Source organism: Lentinula edodes (genome assembly GCF_021015755.1).
Source record: "Lentinula edodes strain Le(Bin) 0899 ss11 chromosome Unknown C8R40scaffold_38, whole genome shotgun sequence".
Lineage (NCBI taxonomy): Eukaryota > Fungi > Basidiomycota > Agaricomycetes > Agaricales > Omphalotaceae > Lentinula > Lentinula edodes.
In genome coordinates, this window is record NW_025764344.1 from 38,840 (window position 1) to 58,016 (window position 19,177).

The 19,177-nt window shown below is 46.2% G+C and overlaps 9 protein-coding genes across 9 annotated transcripts; 4 read left to right on the top strand and 5 right to left on the bottom strand.

Moving 5' to 3' along the window:
- Positions 1–161: 161 nt before the first annotated feature.
- C8R40DRAFT_1122418 (uncharacterized protein) lies at positions 162–3,780 on the bottom strand. Its single transcript, XM_046228859.1, has 7 exons — positions 3,195–3,780; positions 2,853–3,138; positions 2,397–2,788; positions 1,176–2,346; positions 511–1,079; positions 408–455; positions 162–354 (listed from the first exon to the last, which is right to left on the bottom strand). Exons 1-7 carry the CDS (start codon positions 3,333–3,335, stop codon positions 298–300), a joined length of 2,664 nt encoding a protein of 887 aa, XP_046082354.1. The 5' UTR covers positions 3,336–3,780; the 3' UTR covers positions 162–297.
- On the bottom strand, positions 3,781–5,749 carry C8R40DRAFT_1122420 (uncharacterized protein). Its single transcript, XM_046228860.1, has 3 exons — positions 5,357–5,749; positions 4,116–5,301; positions 3,781–4,049 (listed from the first exon to the last, which is right to left on the bottom strand). The coding sequence occupies exons 1-3, from the start codon at positions 5,533–5,535 to the stop codon at positions 3,879–3,881; spliced, it is 1,536 nt and encodes a 511-aa protein (XP_046082355.1). The 5' UTR covers positions 5,536–5,749; the 3' UTR covers positions 3,781–3,878.
- A 987-nt stretch (positions 5,750–6,736) lies between these two features.
- Positions 6,737–7,594, top strand: C8R40DRAFT_1174676 (uncharacterized protein; the record flags this gene model as incomplete). Its single annotated transcript, XM_046232210.1, has 3 exons — positions 6,737–6,976; positions 7,035–7,264; positions 7,318–7,594. The coding sequence occupies 3 exons, from the start codon at positions 6,737–6,739 to the stop codon at positions 7,592–7,594; spliced, it is 747 nt and encodes a 248-aa protein (XP_046082356.1).
- A 952-nt stretch (positions 7,595–8,546) lies between these two features.
- C8R40DRAFT_1055085 (uncharacterized protein) lies at positions 8,547–10,257 on the bottom strand (the record flags this gene model as incomplete). The annotated part of the gene is made up of 2 exons (XM_046224978.1): positions 8,547–9,093; positions 10,124–10,257. 2 exons carry the CDS (start codon positions 10,255–10,257, stop codon positions 8,547–8,549), a joined length of 681 nt encoding a protein of 226 aa, XP_046082357.1.
- A 1,167-nt stretch (positions 10,258–11,424) lies between these two features.
- C8R40DRAFT_1072572 (uncharacterized protein) lies at positions 11,425–12,010 on the bottom strand (the record flags this gene model as incomplete). The annotated part of the gene is made up of 2 exons (XM_046226476.1): positions 11,425–11,856; positions 11,918–12,010. The coding sequence occupies 2 exons, from the start codon at positions 12,008–12,010 to the stop codon at positions 11,425–11,427; spliced, it is 525 nt and encodes a 174-aa protein (XP_046082358.1).
- A 925-nt stretch (positions 12,011–12,935) lies between these two features.
- C8R40DRAFT_1024592 (uncharacterized protein) lies at positions 12,936–13,346 on the top strand (the record flags this gene model as incomplete). The annotated part of the gene is made up of 1 exon (XM_046223060.1): positions 12,936–13,346. A coding segment is annotated over one exon (411 nt), but the record flags the coding sequence as incomplete, so codon positions are not given.
- A 385-nt stretch (positions 13,347–13,731) lies between these two features.
- On the bottom strand, positions 13,732–14,749 carry C8R40DRAFT_1072574 (uncharacterized protein; the record flags this gene model as incomplete). Its single annotated transcript, XM_046226477.1, has 4 exons — positions 13,732–13,911; positions 13,961–14,053; positions 14,108–14,349; positions 14,428–14,749. 4 exons carry the CDS (start codon positions 14,747–14,749, stop codon positions 13,732–13,734), a joined length of 837 nt encoding a protein of 278 aa, XP_046082360.1.
- A 321-nt stretch (positions 14,750–15,070) lies between these two features.
- C8R40DRAFT_1025011 (WD40-repeat-containing domain protein) lies at positions 15,071–16,327 on the top strand (the record flags this gene model as incomplete). Its single annotated transcript, XM_046223068.1, has 6 exons — positions 15,071–15,164; positions 15,214–15,413; positions 15,465–15,739; positions 15,791–15,853; positions 15,915–16,188; positions 16,244–16,327. Coding segments are annotated over 6 exons (990 nt in total), but the record flags the coding sequence as incomplete, so codon positions are not given.
- An 801-nt stretch (positions 16,328–17,128) lies between these two features.
- C8R40DRAFT_1072576 (uncharacterized protein) lies at positions 17,129–18,874 on the top strand (the record flags this gene model as incomplete). The annotated part of the gene is made up of 8 exons (XM_046226478.1): positions 17,129–17,166; positions 17,196–17,269; positions 17,348–17,549; positions 17,604–18,069; positions 18,132–18,188; positions 18,252–18,341; positions 18,391–18,482; positions 18,571–18,874. The coding sequence occupies 8 exons, from the start codon at positions 17,129–17,131 to the stop codon at positions 18,872–18,874; spliced, it is 1,323 nt and encodes a 440-aa protein (XP_046082362.1).
- Between the last annotated feature and the right edge of the window lie 303 nt (positions 18,875–19,177).

Below are 19,177 nucleotides of genomic sequence, written 5' to 3' on the forward strand. Positions count from 1 at the left end.
GCCTCGGGGTTAATCGAGGATCAAAAGCAAAATTGTGACGGGCTGTTGGGGTTTGCCAATGTTGGATAGCGCTGTGTACTGTAAAGATGGTTCAGAAGAAAGAAGAGTTGTATCCCGAGATCGATTGGGAAGGTGGCTGTGCGGCGCGTAATTTAGAATAGAAAATGAATTCTCAGTTTATGTAGTCCTCAGGCCAGTAAGTAAACTAAATGATTTTATTCTACGGTGATATGTATAGTTCGCGCATTTGTTCCCCTCATGAATCACCTCAGAAATCGTACAGAATCCGATTATCTATTAAGCAGAGTTAGGAATTCCAGCCAACTCGTCGTACCCAAGAGCAAGATTCAAGTTCTGTAGGATAAATTATTTGCAAATGACAGAAGGCTGGGTATGAAATTGTTTACCTGTAAACACTGGGTCGCAGCACCTTTTAACAAGTTATCGAGTCCACCCTGTGATCATTTATTTTGAGCAAACAGACTTTCCGACATAGGATATAGAGCATACCACAATGACCACACGATCACCCTCACTATGCACCTGTATTCCTCCCACTACCCATGAATGTTTGCCCTCAATATCAGCCAACGTGGGTACCTCCTTCTTGATCTTCACTAGCTGCTCCCCTTGATATTTCTGCTCATACAGCGAGGCGACATCCCGAGCGGTAAGTTGTTCACTAAGCGGCATCGACAACGTCGAAATGATCCCACTAAACCATGGAGCCACTGCTGGGATAAACGCCAATTTCATCGTCGACGATGAAGGGTCAGAAAGCATCGTAGATAGATGGAACGCCGCCTCGCGCTCGTGAATGTGGTCTGTAAGTGAGTAAGGGCGAACACCTCCTCCGAGTGAGTCTGGAGTGACTTTTGGTAGACTGATAGGACGACCGTCAGGGTCATTGCTTGAAATGGTTCCCGCGCCGCTGTACCCAGATAGACCGAACACAGTAGGCCATGCTCCAGGCTTAACATATTTCAGCAGCGGAGCGATTAGCATTTGCGCAGAAGTAGAGTAGCACCCTGGATTAGAAATTCGTTTCGCTGCGCGAATTGCATCTCGTCCGTAGAGCTCTGTGGCAAGCATACGAAGTAAACAAAAAGACGATTAAATTTCATTTAAATAAGTACACAGTGTTCTTTATAGCCCATCAGAAGCGTGCCGCTCACCAGGAAGCCCGTACACCCACTCCTTCTCAAACCTATAGTCTGCGCTAAGATCGACAATCGCACTCGGTTCCGAGGACCTCTCTTTTGAGCCACGGTCAACAGCATCGACGAACGGCTTACAAGCGCCATTTGGCAACGCCATGACCCAAGCATCCACTTCGCCGTCCTTCTCCATTCTCTCCACATCCTCCGGGGAAAGATTACTGTATGTGACAGGAGTTCTATATCCGGTAAGAGGATAGCCAGCGAGTTGGCGAGAAGAAACATGGGTTAAATTTAGGTAGGGGTGGCCCGAGAGAATATTGGTGAGTGCCTGACCAGTGAAACCTCGTGCACCAATGAGTCCGAGACGTTTAATCTCCGTGGACACGGGGCTAGGTGCGTCTGCCACAGAAGTAGCATATCCGCGCGACGATCCAGGAATATTCCTTCCCCTGATCCAGGTCGAGAACGCACGAGTACCTGCAGGTGTTGCTGCTGCACCGGCTTTGTGCGGGGGAGCTCCAGGACCAACAGGTAGGTACGAACGTTCAATACGTTGTTTGGCCTCAAAGTCACGCACGACTTTCTCAACTTCTGTCACATCCTGGATACCGTACCAGAAAAGACTCTTTCCAGCCCGAGTAAAACTACCGTCTGCGCGCTCAAAGTGCCACGACCGGTTCTCGTCGTCAACTTGAGCGGTCCAGAAAAGCTTCCTGTGATCTTTTTTGATAGCGTTGAAGACATTGTCCACAACGCTGTTCAGTACGCCACTACGAGAGGAAAGGAGTTTCGACATGACAGGCATCTCGCCTTCAGGATGTGAGACGACTGCGAAGACATCCATAGGCTCATCGCCATAAATAGTGTAGGGTGTCTTCTGAATGCGGTTGAGCACCTCCGTAACGCTTTGGTCGCCTGAGATGACTTCAGGATCGCGATCATGAATAACCTGACGGAATCTGTCTGCCCCAAGACTTTCTATGCTGTCATGTTTGAAGAGTTTGTAACCCCTACGGATGAGAGTGCCTGCGCCGCTATCGGTAAATAATTCTTTCTGGAGAGAAGAGGCAGAAATGACAGCAACGGAGGATGTGCGAGGAAGGTAATCAAGTAGCTCCTTGAATTCGCGGAGTTTGAGCTTCGTTCCGAACTTGACCCAAGGCTCCTTCATCAACGTATCATATTCCTGAATATGCAGTCAGCAGGGGCGAAATCAAAAAAGCAATATGAACGAACCTCGTCCAGGCTTATGACGCTAATTTTCTCTCCAGTTACTCCGTGGAAAAGGCCACCTTTTTCATTAAGGAATACAATCTTCATCGGCTCAAACTCTTTGGCAACTTCGCCTGCTGCAATGTCTGCATTGACGTTCAGGATTTGCCCATCTGGGGATTCAGCAAGACTGGTAAGGATAGGGAGGGCTCCTGCACGAATAGAAGCTTCAACGGGACGCCTGTCGACTTTAATGATCTTTCCGACGAGACCATACTTGTCCTTGTCAAGGTAGTCAGCGGTGAAGACACCGGAAGTGATCGGCCTGGCGCGAGTTCCGAGCTTTTCAAGGGCTCCGACAAGCTTCAAGTTCTCTTCTAAGAAAACCCGACGTGCAATTTGCAAAGTCTTGGTGTCTGTGAGAGTAATCCAATTAGAAACTGGTCATACAATGCATCAAGCGAAGTGATAGTGACTGACCAGTGACCCGAATTCCATCAATGTAATCAGGTACAACACCAGCACGCTCAATGAGCCCGTTTAATTGCGGCCCACCCCCGTGAAGGACAACCGGGTAGAGGCCAACGCGGTAGAGAAAGCTTAAACTGAGAGCAAGCTCATCAATTTGGTCGAGTACTGCGCCTCCGACCTTGATGACCGCGAACTTGGCTGGCTGAGAAGGATGTGAAGCGGATGAAAAGATCCGCAGATGGCGTTCAACTTCTCGTTTTGAACCTAGGGAGTAAAGAAGTCGAGTAATAGTATCCTGCAATGGTAGTCAATATTTAGATTTTTTATTCCATAGAATTCAACATCACGAACTCGGTCTGTCTGCGCAACTGACTGCTGTAAACTCCTTGTTCCAGACTTGCGAACGACATGTACAGCAGCCTGGCGTTGGCCTCCTATGACGATGGCAGCCCTTCGTCCAGCTCGCAACGAGGAAGAGGCTACAACCAGCATGATATATTAGTGATGGGAGTTTTGGTCAAAACACTTCGTTATTATAACTTTCACAAATAAATGAAAAAGTATGAGTCAGTTTTGACGTCCATTCCACATCCATCTTGCTGTGGAACGAACAGCTATAACAGCGCTCCAACGATCCTATTGCAAAATTTGCGCAAGCTCAAGTTGCCTTGGATCCCCGGTAACTCCCCATCCGTACAGATCGCTCGGTCTTCTGGGACGTCTAATATGTTTTGAACGAGAAGATCGGACGGAGATTATATATACATGTTGTACAATTTGACGGATTATGCTGCGAGACCAGTCTCTGTCAACGCTGCTGCCCTATGTACAGTTTGCTGCAGTGCCTTCATAACATCTCGATTATCAGTCCAGTTTAGAATTTTGGCGGATATACAGTACATACATACATACATTATTTACATATCATACAAATTACAATAGTCGTTACAGTTGGTGATATACATTGACAAATGCGCAGGAAATCCGAAGATATAACTAGGACACGCATCGATGCATCGATGCAAAACTCGAAGCTCACGAGGTTACAGAGAACACCTTGAATGAGACGAGTGTTGGAATGCACTTTGTGAAAGCTTTTTCCATATCTTTTCCCCATTCCAAACGGTAAGGGCATTCAGATATGGCCAATGAAGACAATTTCCATTCCGAATACCATCGAGTGGTTAGTTCGGCATAAAAGAGCCCCTGTGGTGAGCGGAGGAATTCCCTGTAAGCAACATTGTGCGACCTGAATTGAAGGATACGACTGACCAGTATTTCGGAATATGCATAAGCATATGATAATTGAGCCTCGTCGTAGTGATGAAGTCTGACATCCGAAAAGGTCAATTTCAAGGAGTGTAATAGACGAAGCTTCGATGCGATGAGGTCTACCGTGAATAGACATAGGTATTGCAAACGAACAGCCAGATGGCGTAAATTGGAGTACTCAACGACACCTCCATTTGTACCAGCAGAAAATTTGCAAGTTAGTACCGCGAGAACTCGTTCTACTTCACCAGGAGTTAAGGCGTCATCAGTGAGGACAAGAGATTCCAGTTGATTGGCTACAGAAGCAAGGACATTTAGAAATGGAGTTAGTTCACTCCTCAGTGGACGAAGAGCAAGTTCGAGGCTACAGATATTCGAGAGGTTACCGAACGTAAATATATCTGTAATGGTGCGCTGGATCCAGTATTTAGCACAAGGGTCATTAGGCCGGGTCCTTGCAGCGGAGCGATTGCACAGAAGCTTGAGTTCCTGGAGGGTCCGCCCGTGCTTCTGTATGAACGATTGCAAACTGTCCAAGGATGAAAGATGGGCCCCATCGTAAGGAATTGTGAGGCCCAGGGAATGAAGGTGCGGGAAATCTCCAAGGAGGTAGAAGAGGCGGTAGAGATTGAGGTTAAGGGATATGTGGGTAGAGGAGATCGACAGCGAACGCAGAGTATCGTATAAATTGTTTACGAAGACAGCGAAGTTGTCGAAACAATCGTTGATATACCTTTCTGAAAGTGACATGGTGACTAGCTGAATGTCCAGCTGTTCGAGGGCAGGGAGATCTAGGGAAGCCAAGCAAACAAGTCTGTCTGTAGGGACCTTCAAAGAAAGTTTGGTGAGCGTCCGTCCGAAGGGTGAAACATCAACCAAAGACAAGAAAGCAGTGAAGAATTCTGGATGGTATGGTCTATCGACATTCCATTCGACACTGTATTCTTGAACGAACCCAAGTGTTTTTGCTGTTTCCTTAACCAGTTGGATCTGCTTCCGCATTCGTTTCCTGACGAGAGCTTCGGCTCTGCGCGTTGGATAGTCAGAGTCAAAAAACGAATGTACATGGTCAAAAACAGAGGAAACTCGACCGCTAGGTCCGCGGTAAGTTTTTGACGAAGGCACGTTGGAAACAGCCCATGGTTGGATGTGCAGTGACTGGACATGGTAGCCTAACGAGAACAAGCTGTATGCCAACATCATTATGTATTCGAATTATTGTTGCGGGCAGTACAGCTTACTTTATACTCTTCAACAAACGCTTGGTCCGTTTCCCGTATCCATCTATGACAAGATTACGGTACTGAACTCTACGTGCAATCTCCAAGAAGAGACGGTTGACAGTACGAAACTGTGCGCGCGCGTCTGGGGGAAGTATTTCGAAAATCTTCCACCAAAGATCGAAAGGGAGCTCAATCATGAGGAGAAATAAAGATTATGGAGTGGGTAGGCTCAAAGTTATACCATGAAGAGCAGACGAAACTCAAAAGTGACCGAGATTGAGTCATTGAAAGTCGTTCCAATAGTATTCCGGTGAGGCAATTTTGCGCCTCACACTGCGCCAGGGGCTTCGAATCCCGGCTGGGAAACTGTCTGAGAAACTCTATGGGAATTATTTCCTTTCTCGGTATAATTTCTGCCTGTGAAAGGTTTTGAATTCCGAACCAGAAAAATAATGGAAAACATTTCCTTTCTCAGAGATTTTCCTAGCTAAGATATATAGTCAAATTAAATCGCTTTTATGGCTTGGAAAAGAAATATTTCCCCTTTATAATCCTAAGGGGTAAAAGAAATGGGACTGTTTTCCTTTATCAGACCTTTTCCCCTCGGATAAATAATTCCTTTCCGGGCTGGGAAAGAAATCAGAATTTATATACTTTTCCTTTTGGGATTTATTCACTTTCCCAGCAAAGAAACAAATTGGGCGAAAGGCGGGAGAAGTCTACCCGACGCATAGCCGATGAACATCCACCGAGGGAAAGCTCAGAGGGCAATGCCAATTATCGGTTCGTCTTAGGGTAATCCTGAGGTTACTCTCATCCTGATGGTCACGACATTATCAGGCAGTCTAAAATAGGTATGTAGATAGGGATGGAGAAAACAACTGTGGCACAGAAAGGAAGTGCCCAAGAAGGCTTTGGAATGTTCGGCACATGCCCTGCGGGCCGGCAGTGAAAGCCAGACCCGACCTTTTCTTATACGCTGACGAGCTTCAACTTATAAAACGGACCTCGTCCAACCTATCCAGAGAACGGGTCTCTTCCAACCCAGCACGGACAGCTTATGACATGATTAGCAACTAACTTGACGATAATGAAGAAGCGTTCTTCCTCTTTAGTTGCTAATGGACGGAATTTGCTTTCTATCTTCGTACTTGCGACATGCTCAAATAATATGGAATATGTGTCTTTGTCGAATAACAGGTAAGAGATATTGATCCCTTTATGATGAATTTTAAGACTCACAGACAAAGATCCTTTGTTATAAGCCCTATAAAGGTGTCGCATTCATGTCAGCTTTTGCATTTTCAATCCCTCTCCTGCATTGATTTCACTCAAATATCGATGTGAGTGAATCTTCTCTACTGTGGTATACCTAGCTGACCTTAGAATCTTGATAGAATGTCTCTCATCGACTGCTTACCTCGGACGATCAATGAAGCTCGTGTTTTTGCGAATGCAAAGATGGACACATACGGTCCCCATCAACGACGCATGCGTTCTGCTCAACGCAACAAGAAGCTCTTCGAATCTGAACTCGCTCACGACGGAGCAAACCTTACCTCATATGAGGACCCAACTCAGATCTCTGCCACTGAAGCATCTAATTTGGTGGGGCTGTTGAAAGAGGGGTCGTCGAAAGTACGTGCCATGATTTACTTGCAGATACAAATGCTAATGTACTCATGAATGACTGTAGAAGCCTCTCCGTCACACGCCGAAGACGCTTGTACGAAAACTTCAGGCTACAAAGGAGCAACTTAAAGCGCATGACAGACCACGTCTCTTGTCTTGCTCTTCTCTACGGGGCCCCCAGGAAGCAACAGGAAAGCTCGAGTTAATGACGGAGCAGTATGAAGCCCATCTCGAGCGCGAGGAGCGCGACCTGGAATGCAAAATCTGCTATAATATTGTCAACAGACCCCACTTGTACGCCTTATGCCGCATGCAGTGCTGATTTCTTAACTTACTCTTCAATCTAGCTTGTCCTGTGGCCACTTTTTTTGTGCTTCTTGTATCTCAGCCTGGGCAATGACTTATCTTGAGCACGGAACCAAGCCTGAATGTCCCTTCTGTCACGTCATCATCGGCCGCTTCACGCCCATCGAATCTCACCATCTCCAGGCTAGGGCTAATTCCTTGCGCATTATCCTACGAAGGCCTATTGCACCCTGCAGTGCTCTTGTCTGGCCTTACCACTTCTCGTCCACCGAATGTTCTTCTGAAGTAGATGTCGTAGACTACGATTCTCCTTACTAGATATCCTTCTTACTGCGTTGATCACTACTTTCATGTACTTGTCTCGATAATGGTAGCACAATATTATCTACATTGAAAATCTGGAATTGCCAGTACATGATACGTATTCATCTGAGCTTAACTATAAGGTAACTCAAGTTATATGTAAAACAAAGCCGTTTGGTCCTCGAGAAGATGTCAACAATCAAGCCTGAGGAGTGAACAGTCAGCAGTACGAAGGGATAATTAGGATAGGTTAGCGCACTGAGCAAAGGTTAACGGCAACGACCAAATCATCGGATATAGTCCATCTGGCTGAATGTGCGGCGATTTGCTTCAAGTGAATGATTTCCAAGGTACGCGAAAATTTTGGAGAAACCAGCTTTGCCTCGAAGCCATTTTCCCAAAATTCAGAAAACGGATCCGGCATATGTACGGACTGGCTTCGACGAATAGCTAGTTCAATTGGACTCTGTTTGCGTCGCCTGAAAATATGTTCGATTTGACCAGCCAGCCAGGGCTGACCAGGTTGGTAATCACCTGCTGGCTGGAAGGAAATGTAGCTGTTGCCTAGCGCTTTCTCGAGTGGAATAGTATAGTCACCCTTGGCTGCAGGGATTCGAGCAAAGGATTCGTAAGGATCTTCTCCGAGTAATTGGGTGAGCTCCGGAGAGCTTGCAACGGTGGCCTCCGGGGGCGGTGGGGCAACATTACCTGCCATAAGCTCCGGTATCACAACGGAGAGTTCATCGGAAAGTTCATCAGTATCGCCGCTGTCAGCCTGCATAGCAGGTCTACGATCATAGTTGTACGCTTTGTCAATGAGTCTCTGCGCGTATTGAAGGATAGGCGGAGCATTAGGTCGTAGCAGATATTGTCGAAAGTTGGATCCTTTGTTGAAAAAATGAAGTGTCGTGTGTTCAAATTCACCTGTAGGTTATTATGGATGAGATACTATGTGCAGTTCAAAAACTTATATCGTACCGGGCTTGTGATTTGTCGGGATACGTTGTAATTTGCCAATCAGGTTTTCAAAGGGAAAGAGCCACCAGTGGCGGACTCCACTGAATAAATCCATGAAATCATGGATATGAAATGCAAGATGGTGTGAGGGGAAGATCCATCCAGGAAAATTTTTCTGAAGCCCCAGAATATGCAGCCGTAGGAGATGTCGAAATTGCTCACGCCGATTCAAAGTCAGTTTACGCTTGGTCATGACCAATGATGCACAGCACAGATTCATGGTTGTGTCGACAACAGAAGCCATATTGCAGGCATCTGCGGCAGCTAAAGGTGACGTTTCTCTCCATAAGCTCAGCGTTGCCAGTGGAACATGAATCGAAAATAGGGTTCTCCAGTGATCAGCCTTCAGGACTCCTGCTTCATAGAGGCCCACGTTCCGAGGTGGGTTCGACACCCAAGCTGGTGTAACAACTTCACGTACAACTTGCTGGATTCTTCGCAACAGGCCTGAAGAGTCCACAGCAGTTGGATTGATCTGATTGAGTGGCTTCGTCATCCTCTAAGAAGTTAGAGTATCAGAAACACGATCCAGCAGAATTTTATTGATAATTACCCAGGCTGTTAATTGCCTCACCATGTCGTCTTTCGAAAATTGCCCAGAAGGCAATTGTTCGATATCAATGCAGACATATGCGAGAGAGTCCCCAGGCAACTTCTTTAATGCCTTCTTGAGTTCATCTAGTTCACTGGGAGCCAACGGTTGCTGAAGTATCCGATGAATGCTGCCTATACCTGCCGCAGATGTGTAATTCATAGATTTGCCTAGTTCTGTCAAGAGCTTTGAACGCTCTTGAAGAGTGAATTTGCGAGTTGTATTTGAACGGATGTTGCCAGTATTAGATTGAGGTGTCGGAGCCCACGGAGCAATAGGTAGTGGCCCACTTTTGGGTGTAAAAAATGGCCATATGAAGTCTTGCATTTCTTGGATACTGTTCATACGCTGGGAATACATCAGAAGGCACGAAGACAGATCAGGGAGAGATCACACGTACCCACTCTATCAAGAGATTGGTCAAGTGTGCCTTTGTTGCATTGCTTTTGACGATTTTCGAAACTCCCTGATATTGCGGGCATCGATTGTCAGGGAAAATAGCGAGGTTGTCACAGACATATAGAAGTGAGTTCCATTTCTGTTTATGAAGTCTCCCAAACAACACCTTCTGCGTCGTCAATGAATCTGGTGCCTGTTCCGTTAAATCGTTTAGAATCTCCAGGACACCTTGAAATGCGCGACTATCATTACTGATCTCATCCTTCAAAGAGTCTAACCGGGTTTGTCGACAGATGCAATGTTCAGTGGTGAGATGTTCCCAGTTCAGCAACGAAAGTCGATGATCATCAGCGGGTTGGGAAGCATATCCAACTAAACTGCTCCATCGTTGTGAAGGAACTTGTACATCCTTAACTAAAGATGATAACGGGGGAGGTGAGGTAAACTCATGTTGGAAGGCAAATTTGAACCTAGGTTTTGCGAGTTTCTTTTTGGGGTCATCGGGGTTGTCCAGCCCGAGAATATCACGGAAGTACCGCTGAAGAAGGATAAGGAAGAACACATGCATAGGATCTATGCCAATTTGACGAAGGCGCCAATAAGGAAGGCGCCAGAGCTCTGAGTACCGGGTACCATAGAGCTGTTCAATAGCCTTCCGGTTCTTGAGCATAGAATTAATCCATATCTCAGCAGCTTTCCTCAGGAGGTCATCATCCAGAGGTTTCCAGTTCTCATAATCAGTCCGTCCCAGATGTGAGACATGCCAACAATCACAAAAGAAGCAAAAGTGGTGAGACGTGACATCCAGAAGGCCACAGAATGGTCGTATAGCCTTAAAATCCATCAAAGCTAATGCGAGAGCAATGCGAAATATGCGTTTGTATCGATGTTTGTTGTTGCGAGTTCGAAAGGTTGCATAGGGTCGAACACCGCGTGTATACCCTTTCAACAAGTCATCGACCAGCGGTCTCAAAAAATGGCGGTGTTCTGCATCGTTCGCATTAGGCTCATGTGGGCCTCGAATGATTCCGGGAATGTAGATGTAGGCATGGTCGTTTCGTATTTGTAGCGGGAGATTTAAGCAGGTCATAGCCAACATTCCAGTTGACGACGTCTTTCCACGAATACGATTCCCCTCGGCGTTGAAGAAATCGGCATTTAGAATGAAAAACCAACGACCTTCTTCTCCTCGTTCAGCAACGAACATCTTCCCATCCTGTGCACAAAATTCATGGACAAATCGCCCATCCGTCTCATCTACTTTGTCGACGGGTATGGTCTGATGGCTACTAACGACGTCACAGAACCGGTCTCCGTATTCCTCGATACCTGGAAGCGATAAGAACTTCCCGAACCAATCGAAGAAGGGATAGTACTCGAATGTCTTTACAGGTTTTCCGTGTAGCAGCAAGGAAGTGCCGCATGGCTCCTCTGACAATGCCTTTCTCTCTAAGCAGACAGTTGGGTAAACCGGATGTGAGGCATCGTTCGGATAAGAAGGAGGATGTGTGTAGCTGCATTTCGGACAGACAGAATACGTTATACAATCGATGTCAAGGTTAAACTTTTGTTCCAAGGTTTCGATGGATTCAGGAATAGCAGCGAGAGTTGCTTCTTGTTCGGGATTGAGCTCCTGATTTCCTAGCACTGCCATAAAATAACCAAACAACTTCAATAACTTCAGAGTAAGACTGGCCCCGCGCTGCGCTGTTCGTTCAAAAATTCGAGAGACAAGGCCAATGCAGTATGCAATGAGGGTTGGAGCATTTTTACCTTCACCTGGGTCGAAAAAATACTTCCCTGTGAATTGATTGAATGTGAGAGCATATTCCAAAGGTCAAATGGAGCACATACGGTTGTCAATTTTCACGGGCGAAGAGTCAGGGTAATCTGTTCTCCATACGCTGACTACCTGATCCAAAAGATCCAGCATTGCTCTCGCTTCCTTGACTTCTTCAGATACTGCAGTACGTGTGACAGAGCTGATATGATGACGAAGAGCGTCAGAATTATCCTCCACAGTGCAAAGGATGGCGTTTATTTCTGCTGAGGTATGGGATGATGAGATAGCTTCAATTTGGGCTTTTAGACCACGAGTTGCCTCCGTTATAGCAGAGATCGTAGTCAAGGCCTGTGTCGTACGTTTGTGACGTTGTTTTGGATCACCGAACTGCAAACGGCCTTGAGCATCGGGAGATAGTAGTGATTCTAGTGAGTCTTCTTCAGGCGAAGAATTAGAAGCCACTGTGTTCTTGAGCATACTCTTGACCTTTAGGCGACAGATCCTATCAATGCGGCTTGTACAGATATTTGCAACGATTGGTACTTACTGTCTTTTTCGCGATTTCTTCGTGGAATCCATTGACCGAAGAACTCAAAGGCTGTGAATGCGAAGGACGGGACGGGGGGGCGTCTGAAGACATGCCAACCGCCATGACCCTAAGTCCGTAGTCCATTTCATCATTGAGTGAAAGATTTTTATACTTTTCCGCAGACGCTCGGGTTCGCGCCTCTGTTAAACTGGTCGGTCGAGAGTTAGAGTGAGCTGAAGAAGGCAAGATCTCGTCCTTGAGTCCAGCTAGAAGATCTCTATACGAGGCCATAACGATCGATCACCGATGGCGAGAAGCAAGAGACTTCGGCCCACAACTCCGACTACGTTCCGACCTGGTTCCGGCGCTCTTTCAACCCGACTCACAAGTCTTACTGGACTCAAGTCTTATAAAGAGATTTAGGATGTACGCATTGATAAGACATCTCATACCATGCTCCATACACTGACCACACCTCTATTTTACAGGCCATACACAGATGCTGAAATTCGACGTCACATAAATGTAGGTTTTCGTCTTTTAAGCACACTTTTTTTTTCATAGGTTTCTTCTTAGAAACTTGCCCGAAAAGTTCTTGATGAGTTTCTCAGCGTTGACGACCCATCCGATTGGCAGGATTTCACTGTCCCTGCTGATGAACTAGGTTCATATCTAGCAAGTCCGAGCACACACAACCCTACTCCTCCAATGAAACTCGACACCTCCGCAAAAACTGCAGCCAAGATGCGAAACGCTCCTTGGAACAAGATGGTTGTCTTGTTCCTTGCAAGTGCGGCATCTGACCGCGCCTCCTCAGATCCTGAATACTTCGGAATTGACAAGAGGGACTTGGACTGGTCTTCTCTTTTTGATGAACGATTGAACTATATTTTCCTCCAAATTGTGAAATCTAAAGGTGGTATCTATGACTTTGCCTACCAGCGCAAGAAGCATGAAAGTCAGAAGAGAAGGTTGCGCGAGTATGTATGTACACAGCAGTCCAATTTCTGTTCATCTGAACTAATATTCCTACGATCAGAAGTTGGAACGCCGCATTCAAATCGCTTCTGCCATGGTACAAATAGCGCAGGCTCTCGACAATGAACAACAGTACAATTGTTGGTCCGATATCCTCAATGCTCTTAGTCGACTTGGTATTGCGGGCATGTCCGACGACGATGAGGTTTTAGACACCCAAGGAAAACAAGGAATCATTGTATACTCCCCTGCATTTCGCCATTCGCAGTTCGATGAACTTTTTGACAAAGTCGATATGACCCGAGCACTTGAGAAACACTTCTTCACTGGTGTAGGGCGAAAACGACTTCCGCGGATTCGTGGAGAGGAGCAGGTCAAACGCTCCCCTCCTGCAAACCTTCCTCAGTCGTACTATCGCCCTGACTATCTGGAGGCTATGCGGAAGGGCCTTATGATTCAGGTGGAAATCACAGCTGGAGATGAATCTGCAATTCCAAGGTGTGCATTTTTATTCATCCTTGTAGCCTTGCTCTCATTTGAACCAGTCTGCCGACACTCATGGGAAACGAGGTCATCGACTGATTGCATTCATCCTCACCTCCCTTGTGTCTCTGACGTCCTGTCTCTCAAAATGCACATATGACGACTGCAATTAATTACCTCCTGTATCTACAATATAATCGAAAATTAGAATTTCACAACCTATCATTAAAAGGCAGCATATGAGTGCCCAATTGTTGAAGAGTGAAACCATTGTAGTTATTGAAAGTTAATATCGGAGTACAGTTACGAGTATGTCAAATAGAGAATTTTGTAATGGGGAATACCACGATAATGCGTTAATCGACAAGAGTTCACTTCCCACTAGCTCGAGATCTCGTATCCTTCTTCTCAGCAGGTCGAGCTTCGGCTACAATTTTCTCTAGCTTCTCCTTCTTGAGAACACACTTCTGGTATTTCAGATGGTTCCGAATGAAGTCATCGACGGCCCAGAGCCCGCTGTATTCCTTCAGGAATATGTACTTTTCGACGGCCTAGCTTTGAGTCAGAGTAGAGTCATACAGTTGAGTCATGAATTCTCACCTGTTGTCGAACCCTTTTTACATTTGCCACCGATTGTTCGCTCATAGGAAGCTCGCATTCCAGATGGTCCTCAACAAGGGTGTTGATGTATTTCTGTTGCATAAGAGACTGTGAGCTACATACCGCATTGCAGAATCACGACAATACCTTGACTTTATCGTACTTCTTCTTGGGCCATCCCAAGACTTCAAAGAGAGAGTATCCGCCGCGACCAGGCCTTCCTACCTCACCAGGAGGTTTTGGTATCAGAAAATCATCATCGGAGTCATCCTCGAAAACAAGGGCAGGTGGACTGCGCCTTCTCGTGGGTTCCGCGGAGAAGGTTACACTCTTGCGTGAACGAGATTCTCTTTCCGCCTGAATGTTGTCAGATCCTTGAGTCGCTTTGCCTGTAGTCGAGCTGGAAGCATGTACATTATCGACAGTGGGACTTTTGGCACGGCAAGGAGTTCTGTCCATTGGCACACCATGATCGCCACTGTATCGCTGAGTGTTTCGTAGACGTGCAATCCGTTCTCTGTCGGAGTCGTATTCGAGTTCGCTGGAAAGCGATTCGATAGAGAGCGACGAAGGTGAGGGCAATACAGCTGTATGCTGTCGGCGCGGCTGTGGTTCAGGAGAAGGACTGCTGTAGGGCGATACTCTGAGTGTGTCTTTCTGAGTGCGTACTGGCCCACTCGATGGAGCGATCGGAGTGTGGTCGGCGGCAGCTGCTACGACGGGAGGTGGAAGCATCTCCTTATGATCAGCACATAGAGGACGATGGTCAAAGTTACGATAGGGATCCATGATTGAGTTCGAACGAGTCGAAAGGTGTGGGGATTGCATATTTGAGGACTTCGAGAGAAAGCAGGCTAATATTTGCCTCTGACAAAGGCGAAGAAAACCCGATGCAATTCTGCAAAGCAAATGGACAAAGGGATCGAAGGCTCCGATTTCGCTTGATAAATTCGGTAAACGCATGAAGTAAAGAAAATAAAGAAAACAAGACATAAGATACAAGGGCCCAATTCGGTCCGGACTTCTCCACGCGTACTTCATGAACGCCCTTTGTACATGCCACCTAACTCATCTCTACCTTGTGCTTTCCTCGACGAGGACTCTATGAGTTCTCAGTATATGCCAACAACCACCTTACAAGGCCCGCGTGACGCGGTAATATCTCTAGCTTTCTCAGCTAAAGCCAAATTCTTGGCGGCTGCTGGTAAGTAACTCCGTGATTTATCAAGTTCATGCCTACTAGTTGTATCTAGGATATAGTGGTGTTTGCGTTTGGGATCTATCAACTCTCGCGCCTACTTCACTTCCACATATGCTCTTTGCTCCTCAAAATCCGAAATATGTTATAACCGCATCCGTTTGGGTCTACTTCCAGAAGAACAAACGTCACGTATTACTACTGGGCACTATGCGTGGAGATATCATTCTCTGGGATTGGAATAACGAGACTAAGGTGAGTTTAACGTGTGGAAACATCTGTTGAAATACATCTAACTGCGTATAGACTTTCCAGCTGCTTTATCGTGTGCCTCCAATGGACAATAAAGAAGACGAGGTTCTCTCTGTGGATGTTCACGAACAGGATATTGCGAGTGGCAGGATCGGGAGGGTTGTCGCAGCTACGGGAAACCGTTACATCAGTGTCTGGACTTTGACGTCTTCCGGAGAGTTTTCGAAGGTTTTCTCTGTTGTCCTTGATGAAGGCGTCAATCCGAAAACAGTTCGTATGTGCAAAATCACTCGGGACATCTTCGTTTTCCCATCCTATGGAGGCGAAATGTATGTGGATCTTCAAATTTGACAGACATTATATCATTTAACTTCGCACAGACACTGCTTGGATTATAAGACCGGTGCGATCAAGTGTCGCAAGTCGCATGCTCCAATGACAATGTACGTTTCCGAAGGAATTTCCATCGCCCCATGTTAACGATGGCTGCTTTTATCGTGACAGGGGTTCCGTCGCTTTGAATCAAACAACCAGCAAATTTGTCGCCTACACCGGAAAAAGTTTCCAGCTCTACCGCCTAGGCAGCCTCGAGTTGATTCAAACCTTTGAAGCAGAGATTCCTCTCGTATTGTTCCCAAAACAAGTTACATTTGGAGAGTCAGAAAATATAGTCGTTGGAGGAACTGACCGCGGTCGTGCTGTTGTATATGATGTTAACCGCGAGGAAACCCTTCAAACATTGAGCTATCCCCGCGGGGGCCTTGTTCAACCGGTCTCGGTGAGTGCAAACAGCTACATGATTGGCTTCTCACATCGTACTCAAATTTAAGTAGACAATTACTTTACCCGACCGCCATCTCATTGCGATCGCAGGATCGACTGCCCAGCAGCCGGCAGAAGTTGTCATCTTTGAGAAGCGTATCCCGGTAGAAGAGACGCAGCTCAAGAACCCCTCAATTGAAGCTCCCTCGACTCAGGATAACGTCCTTGTTGGCTTTTATCTCCCGAAGAGGATCTGGAGATGGCTACGTATATCCATCACACTGGCTTTTCTTATCTTGGTTGGGTATTGCACTCTATTCGGCTCATCCTTCTACTATAAGGTATGCTTATGCTTGGTTGAGTTCTGCATGCATGCTGGATTTTTTTTCAGACTCCTTTTTTCAAACGCAACAATTCACCAGATACGAAATGGCGCAAACAGACGCACCGCGAAACAGGTGGTAGATATGAGGCAAAAGCTGTGGCCAGACAGAATCGTGACCAGTCCCCCATTGTTATTAGAACAGATATGATGGTGTTAGAGTAGTCGTTTACTTTGTTTATATCATAAAGCAGTCAACTGTACATGTCTTTCATGCCTTTCAATTTCTTAGTCGTACTTACAGAAATATGAATCTGAACTGTTCTTTGTGTGGACCATGGGGCAATGCTCGCCCAGAAGTCGATCAAAACTGCTTCATAGCTACATCTGAGCATGTTTTGATTTTCGAGGTACATATATAAGAGCACATATTGAAGCACGTATTTGAGATGTACATATATACTAAAGTCCAGCCTTGAGCTCTTCGATAATACTATACATGTCCAGAGCCCGGCCAATTTGTGAAGCAGAGGTAGAGTCGCAATCGGATTGCGACAGGCAAGTATAGAACGTTCAGAGGTTGAAGTACAACTGAAAGGGATTTTACAGAGCTCACCGATTCACAGAAACAAACATGGCTTTGTTCATAAGCGCGACATCCATTGAAACTGCGTAGCTACCTGGGTATGATCCTTTTTTAGTCTTAAGATTGCGAGATTGTTGGAACGGAATAAAGGGATAACGAAGCAAATGAATTTGCATAAAGCAATGATTAGTATGTATGACAATGCAAATGGCCGGAAATTAACGGGCTGAGGCGTTGCATTTCACCGGCACCTCCTTTCCAAAACAGAATCGGTAAAGAGCGCCCTTTGTACTCCAGTTCTTTTGATACGGCACGATGGGCAGCTATATGAAGCGTCACTCAAGTCGCATCTCAAAACATTCAACCTCGAATTCCTTCCTGAACTCAAGTTATTCGACCGACTTTTCCTCCTCGATTTTTCATCCAAGCAGAAGCTTTACGACGTAATATTTCTCCTCAGTTTTGTCAGGTTCGTGCCTGTTTGTTTCTTTTCGTAGATTAACTGATTTACTTCGAAATCTAGAATGCGTACGAACACTCCAGCAGTTGCCATGAGGTCCCGATCGTCGACCCCTGACCACTCCTTGACGACTCAAGTGTTTGGCCGTCGTTCTCCTCCTCCTCCAAGCCGGACTTACGGGAGGAAATACAAGACTCGTTCCCAACCCACCACACCCTTGTCTCGTCGTAGTGCTCCAACTCCGAGCACCCCTTCGCGTCGCAGACCCCCAGCCTCATCTTCCTCCGCATCTTCACGCCTTAGCTTCCGCAGCATGGCACCGGAATACGAACGACCAATGCTCATTCCTGATACGCCTTCCAATTCGTCGGGCTTTCAAGATGCCACTTCTTCTTCTACCCCTTTGCGCCTTGATTTTCGCGATATGGCACTAGATTATGTAGAGCCGATCCTCCTTCCAGCTACACCTTCGCAGGAATATAACCCAAGCAGCCTTCCGTTAGGCATTTCAGATACAAGCACACAAGAGGTTCGATTTCTTCTACTGCCGTCTAATCTTGTTGTGACAAGTTCCTCTCTTGTGCTTTGCAGGTTGAGTTCTTGCATCTAGACTCTGATAGTGACGAAGAGCCGGTCTTGCTCTCGATGGTACGTAATACAATCCACGCTTCACTGACCGCTCAGGATACTCATTATACTTTGGTGATTTAGAAATTACCCGTCTCGTCAGAGTTGCAGGATGCTCAAGTGCAAGTGAAAGACGAAGTCCCAGCTCACGTCCATCTTGACAATGCCCTTGAGGTACGCTATCCTTCCGGTGCATGTGATCTGCAATATTGACTCCAGTTAGAACGCGATGACCCGCATCAAAGCCTTTGAAGACACCGCAGAGAAGCGGAATGAATGCCCAACTTGCATGGAAGTGATGCTCGAACCGTTCATGTGTGTATTCCACATTTCATTTGCATCCAGCATACTTACTTCAAGCTTCGTCATCGTCTAGTCTTTCTTGTGGCCATACTTTCTGCAGGGACTGCCTGCACAAATTGTCCGACCTATATCTCAGAGCTCGGTACAATTTTGCTTGTCCCAGTTGTCGTACAATTCAGGGCAGTTTCACTCCTATCCCAAACTACTCGTCTCAACAAAGCGTCGACGATATGCTGGAGTCGAAAGGCCTCAATGCTCCTACTCGTCAGCCTCTGAATTGGCCGCGCGCGTTCCGGTCGGGCCCTTTGTCTCTTCCATTCCCTCGCCGTACAGGAATTTACCCTATCTTACCCTCCGTAACTGTACCTGCCCCTTTTCCCATATCCATTGATGACGATGTTTAGACACATGTATATACGGTTAAACAGACTCAAGTAGATATTGCTTTCATTTACCCCTCGTGAAATTCCTTTCTCTCGATTTACTACCTTTCTGTGTTCATTTAGCTGCTTTACACTGATCTTGATCCCTATTGTTTTTGCGTTCTTTTCACTCATGAAATGTCTATCTCTTGATTTACATGTACTTTCTTGTAATTTCTTTGCCACTTTACACCAAATATGTTCACTCTTGTTTTTCTATGATGTGATAGACCGTTCGAGTAAGAGTCCAGGTAGATTCGAAGAAGGAATTAGTGTAAATATCTA

What these genes read in the sequence shown, in the direction of transcription:
- C8R40DRAFT_1122418 (XM_046228859.1), bottom strand. Translation starts at nt 3,335, where the DNA reads ATGCTGGTTGTAGCCTCTTCCTCGTTGCGAGCTGGACGAAGGGCTGCC. An exon ending in GCGTCATAAGCCTGGACGAG is followed by an intron (nt 2,347 to 2,396) that starts GTTCGTTCATAT and finishes CTGCATATTCAG; the next exon opens with GAATATGATACGTTGATGAA. An exon ending in GTGGGTGTACGGGCTTCCTG is followed by an intron (nt 1,080 to 1,175) that starts GTGAGCGGCACG and finishes TGCTTGCCACAG; the next exon opens with AGCTCTACGGACGAGATGCA.
- C8R40DRAFT_1122420 (XM_046228860.1), bottom strand. Translation starts at nt 5,535, where the DNA reads ATGATTGAGCTCCCTTTCGATCTTTGGTGGAAGATTTTCGAAATACTT. An exon ending in CGTTTGTTGAAGAGTATAAA is followed by an intron (nt 5,302 to 5,356) that starts GTAAGCTGTACT and finishes GTTGGCATACAG; the next exon opens with CTTGTTCTCGTTAGGCTACC. An exon ending in ATGCATATTCCGAAATACTG is followed by an intron (nt 4,050 to 4,115) that starts GTCAGTCGTATC and finishes CGCTCACCACAG; the next exon opens with GGGCTCTTTTATGCCGAACT.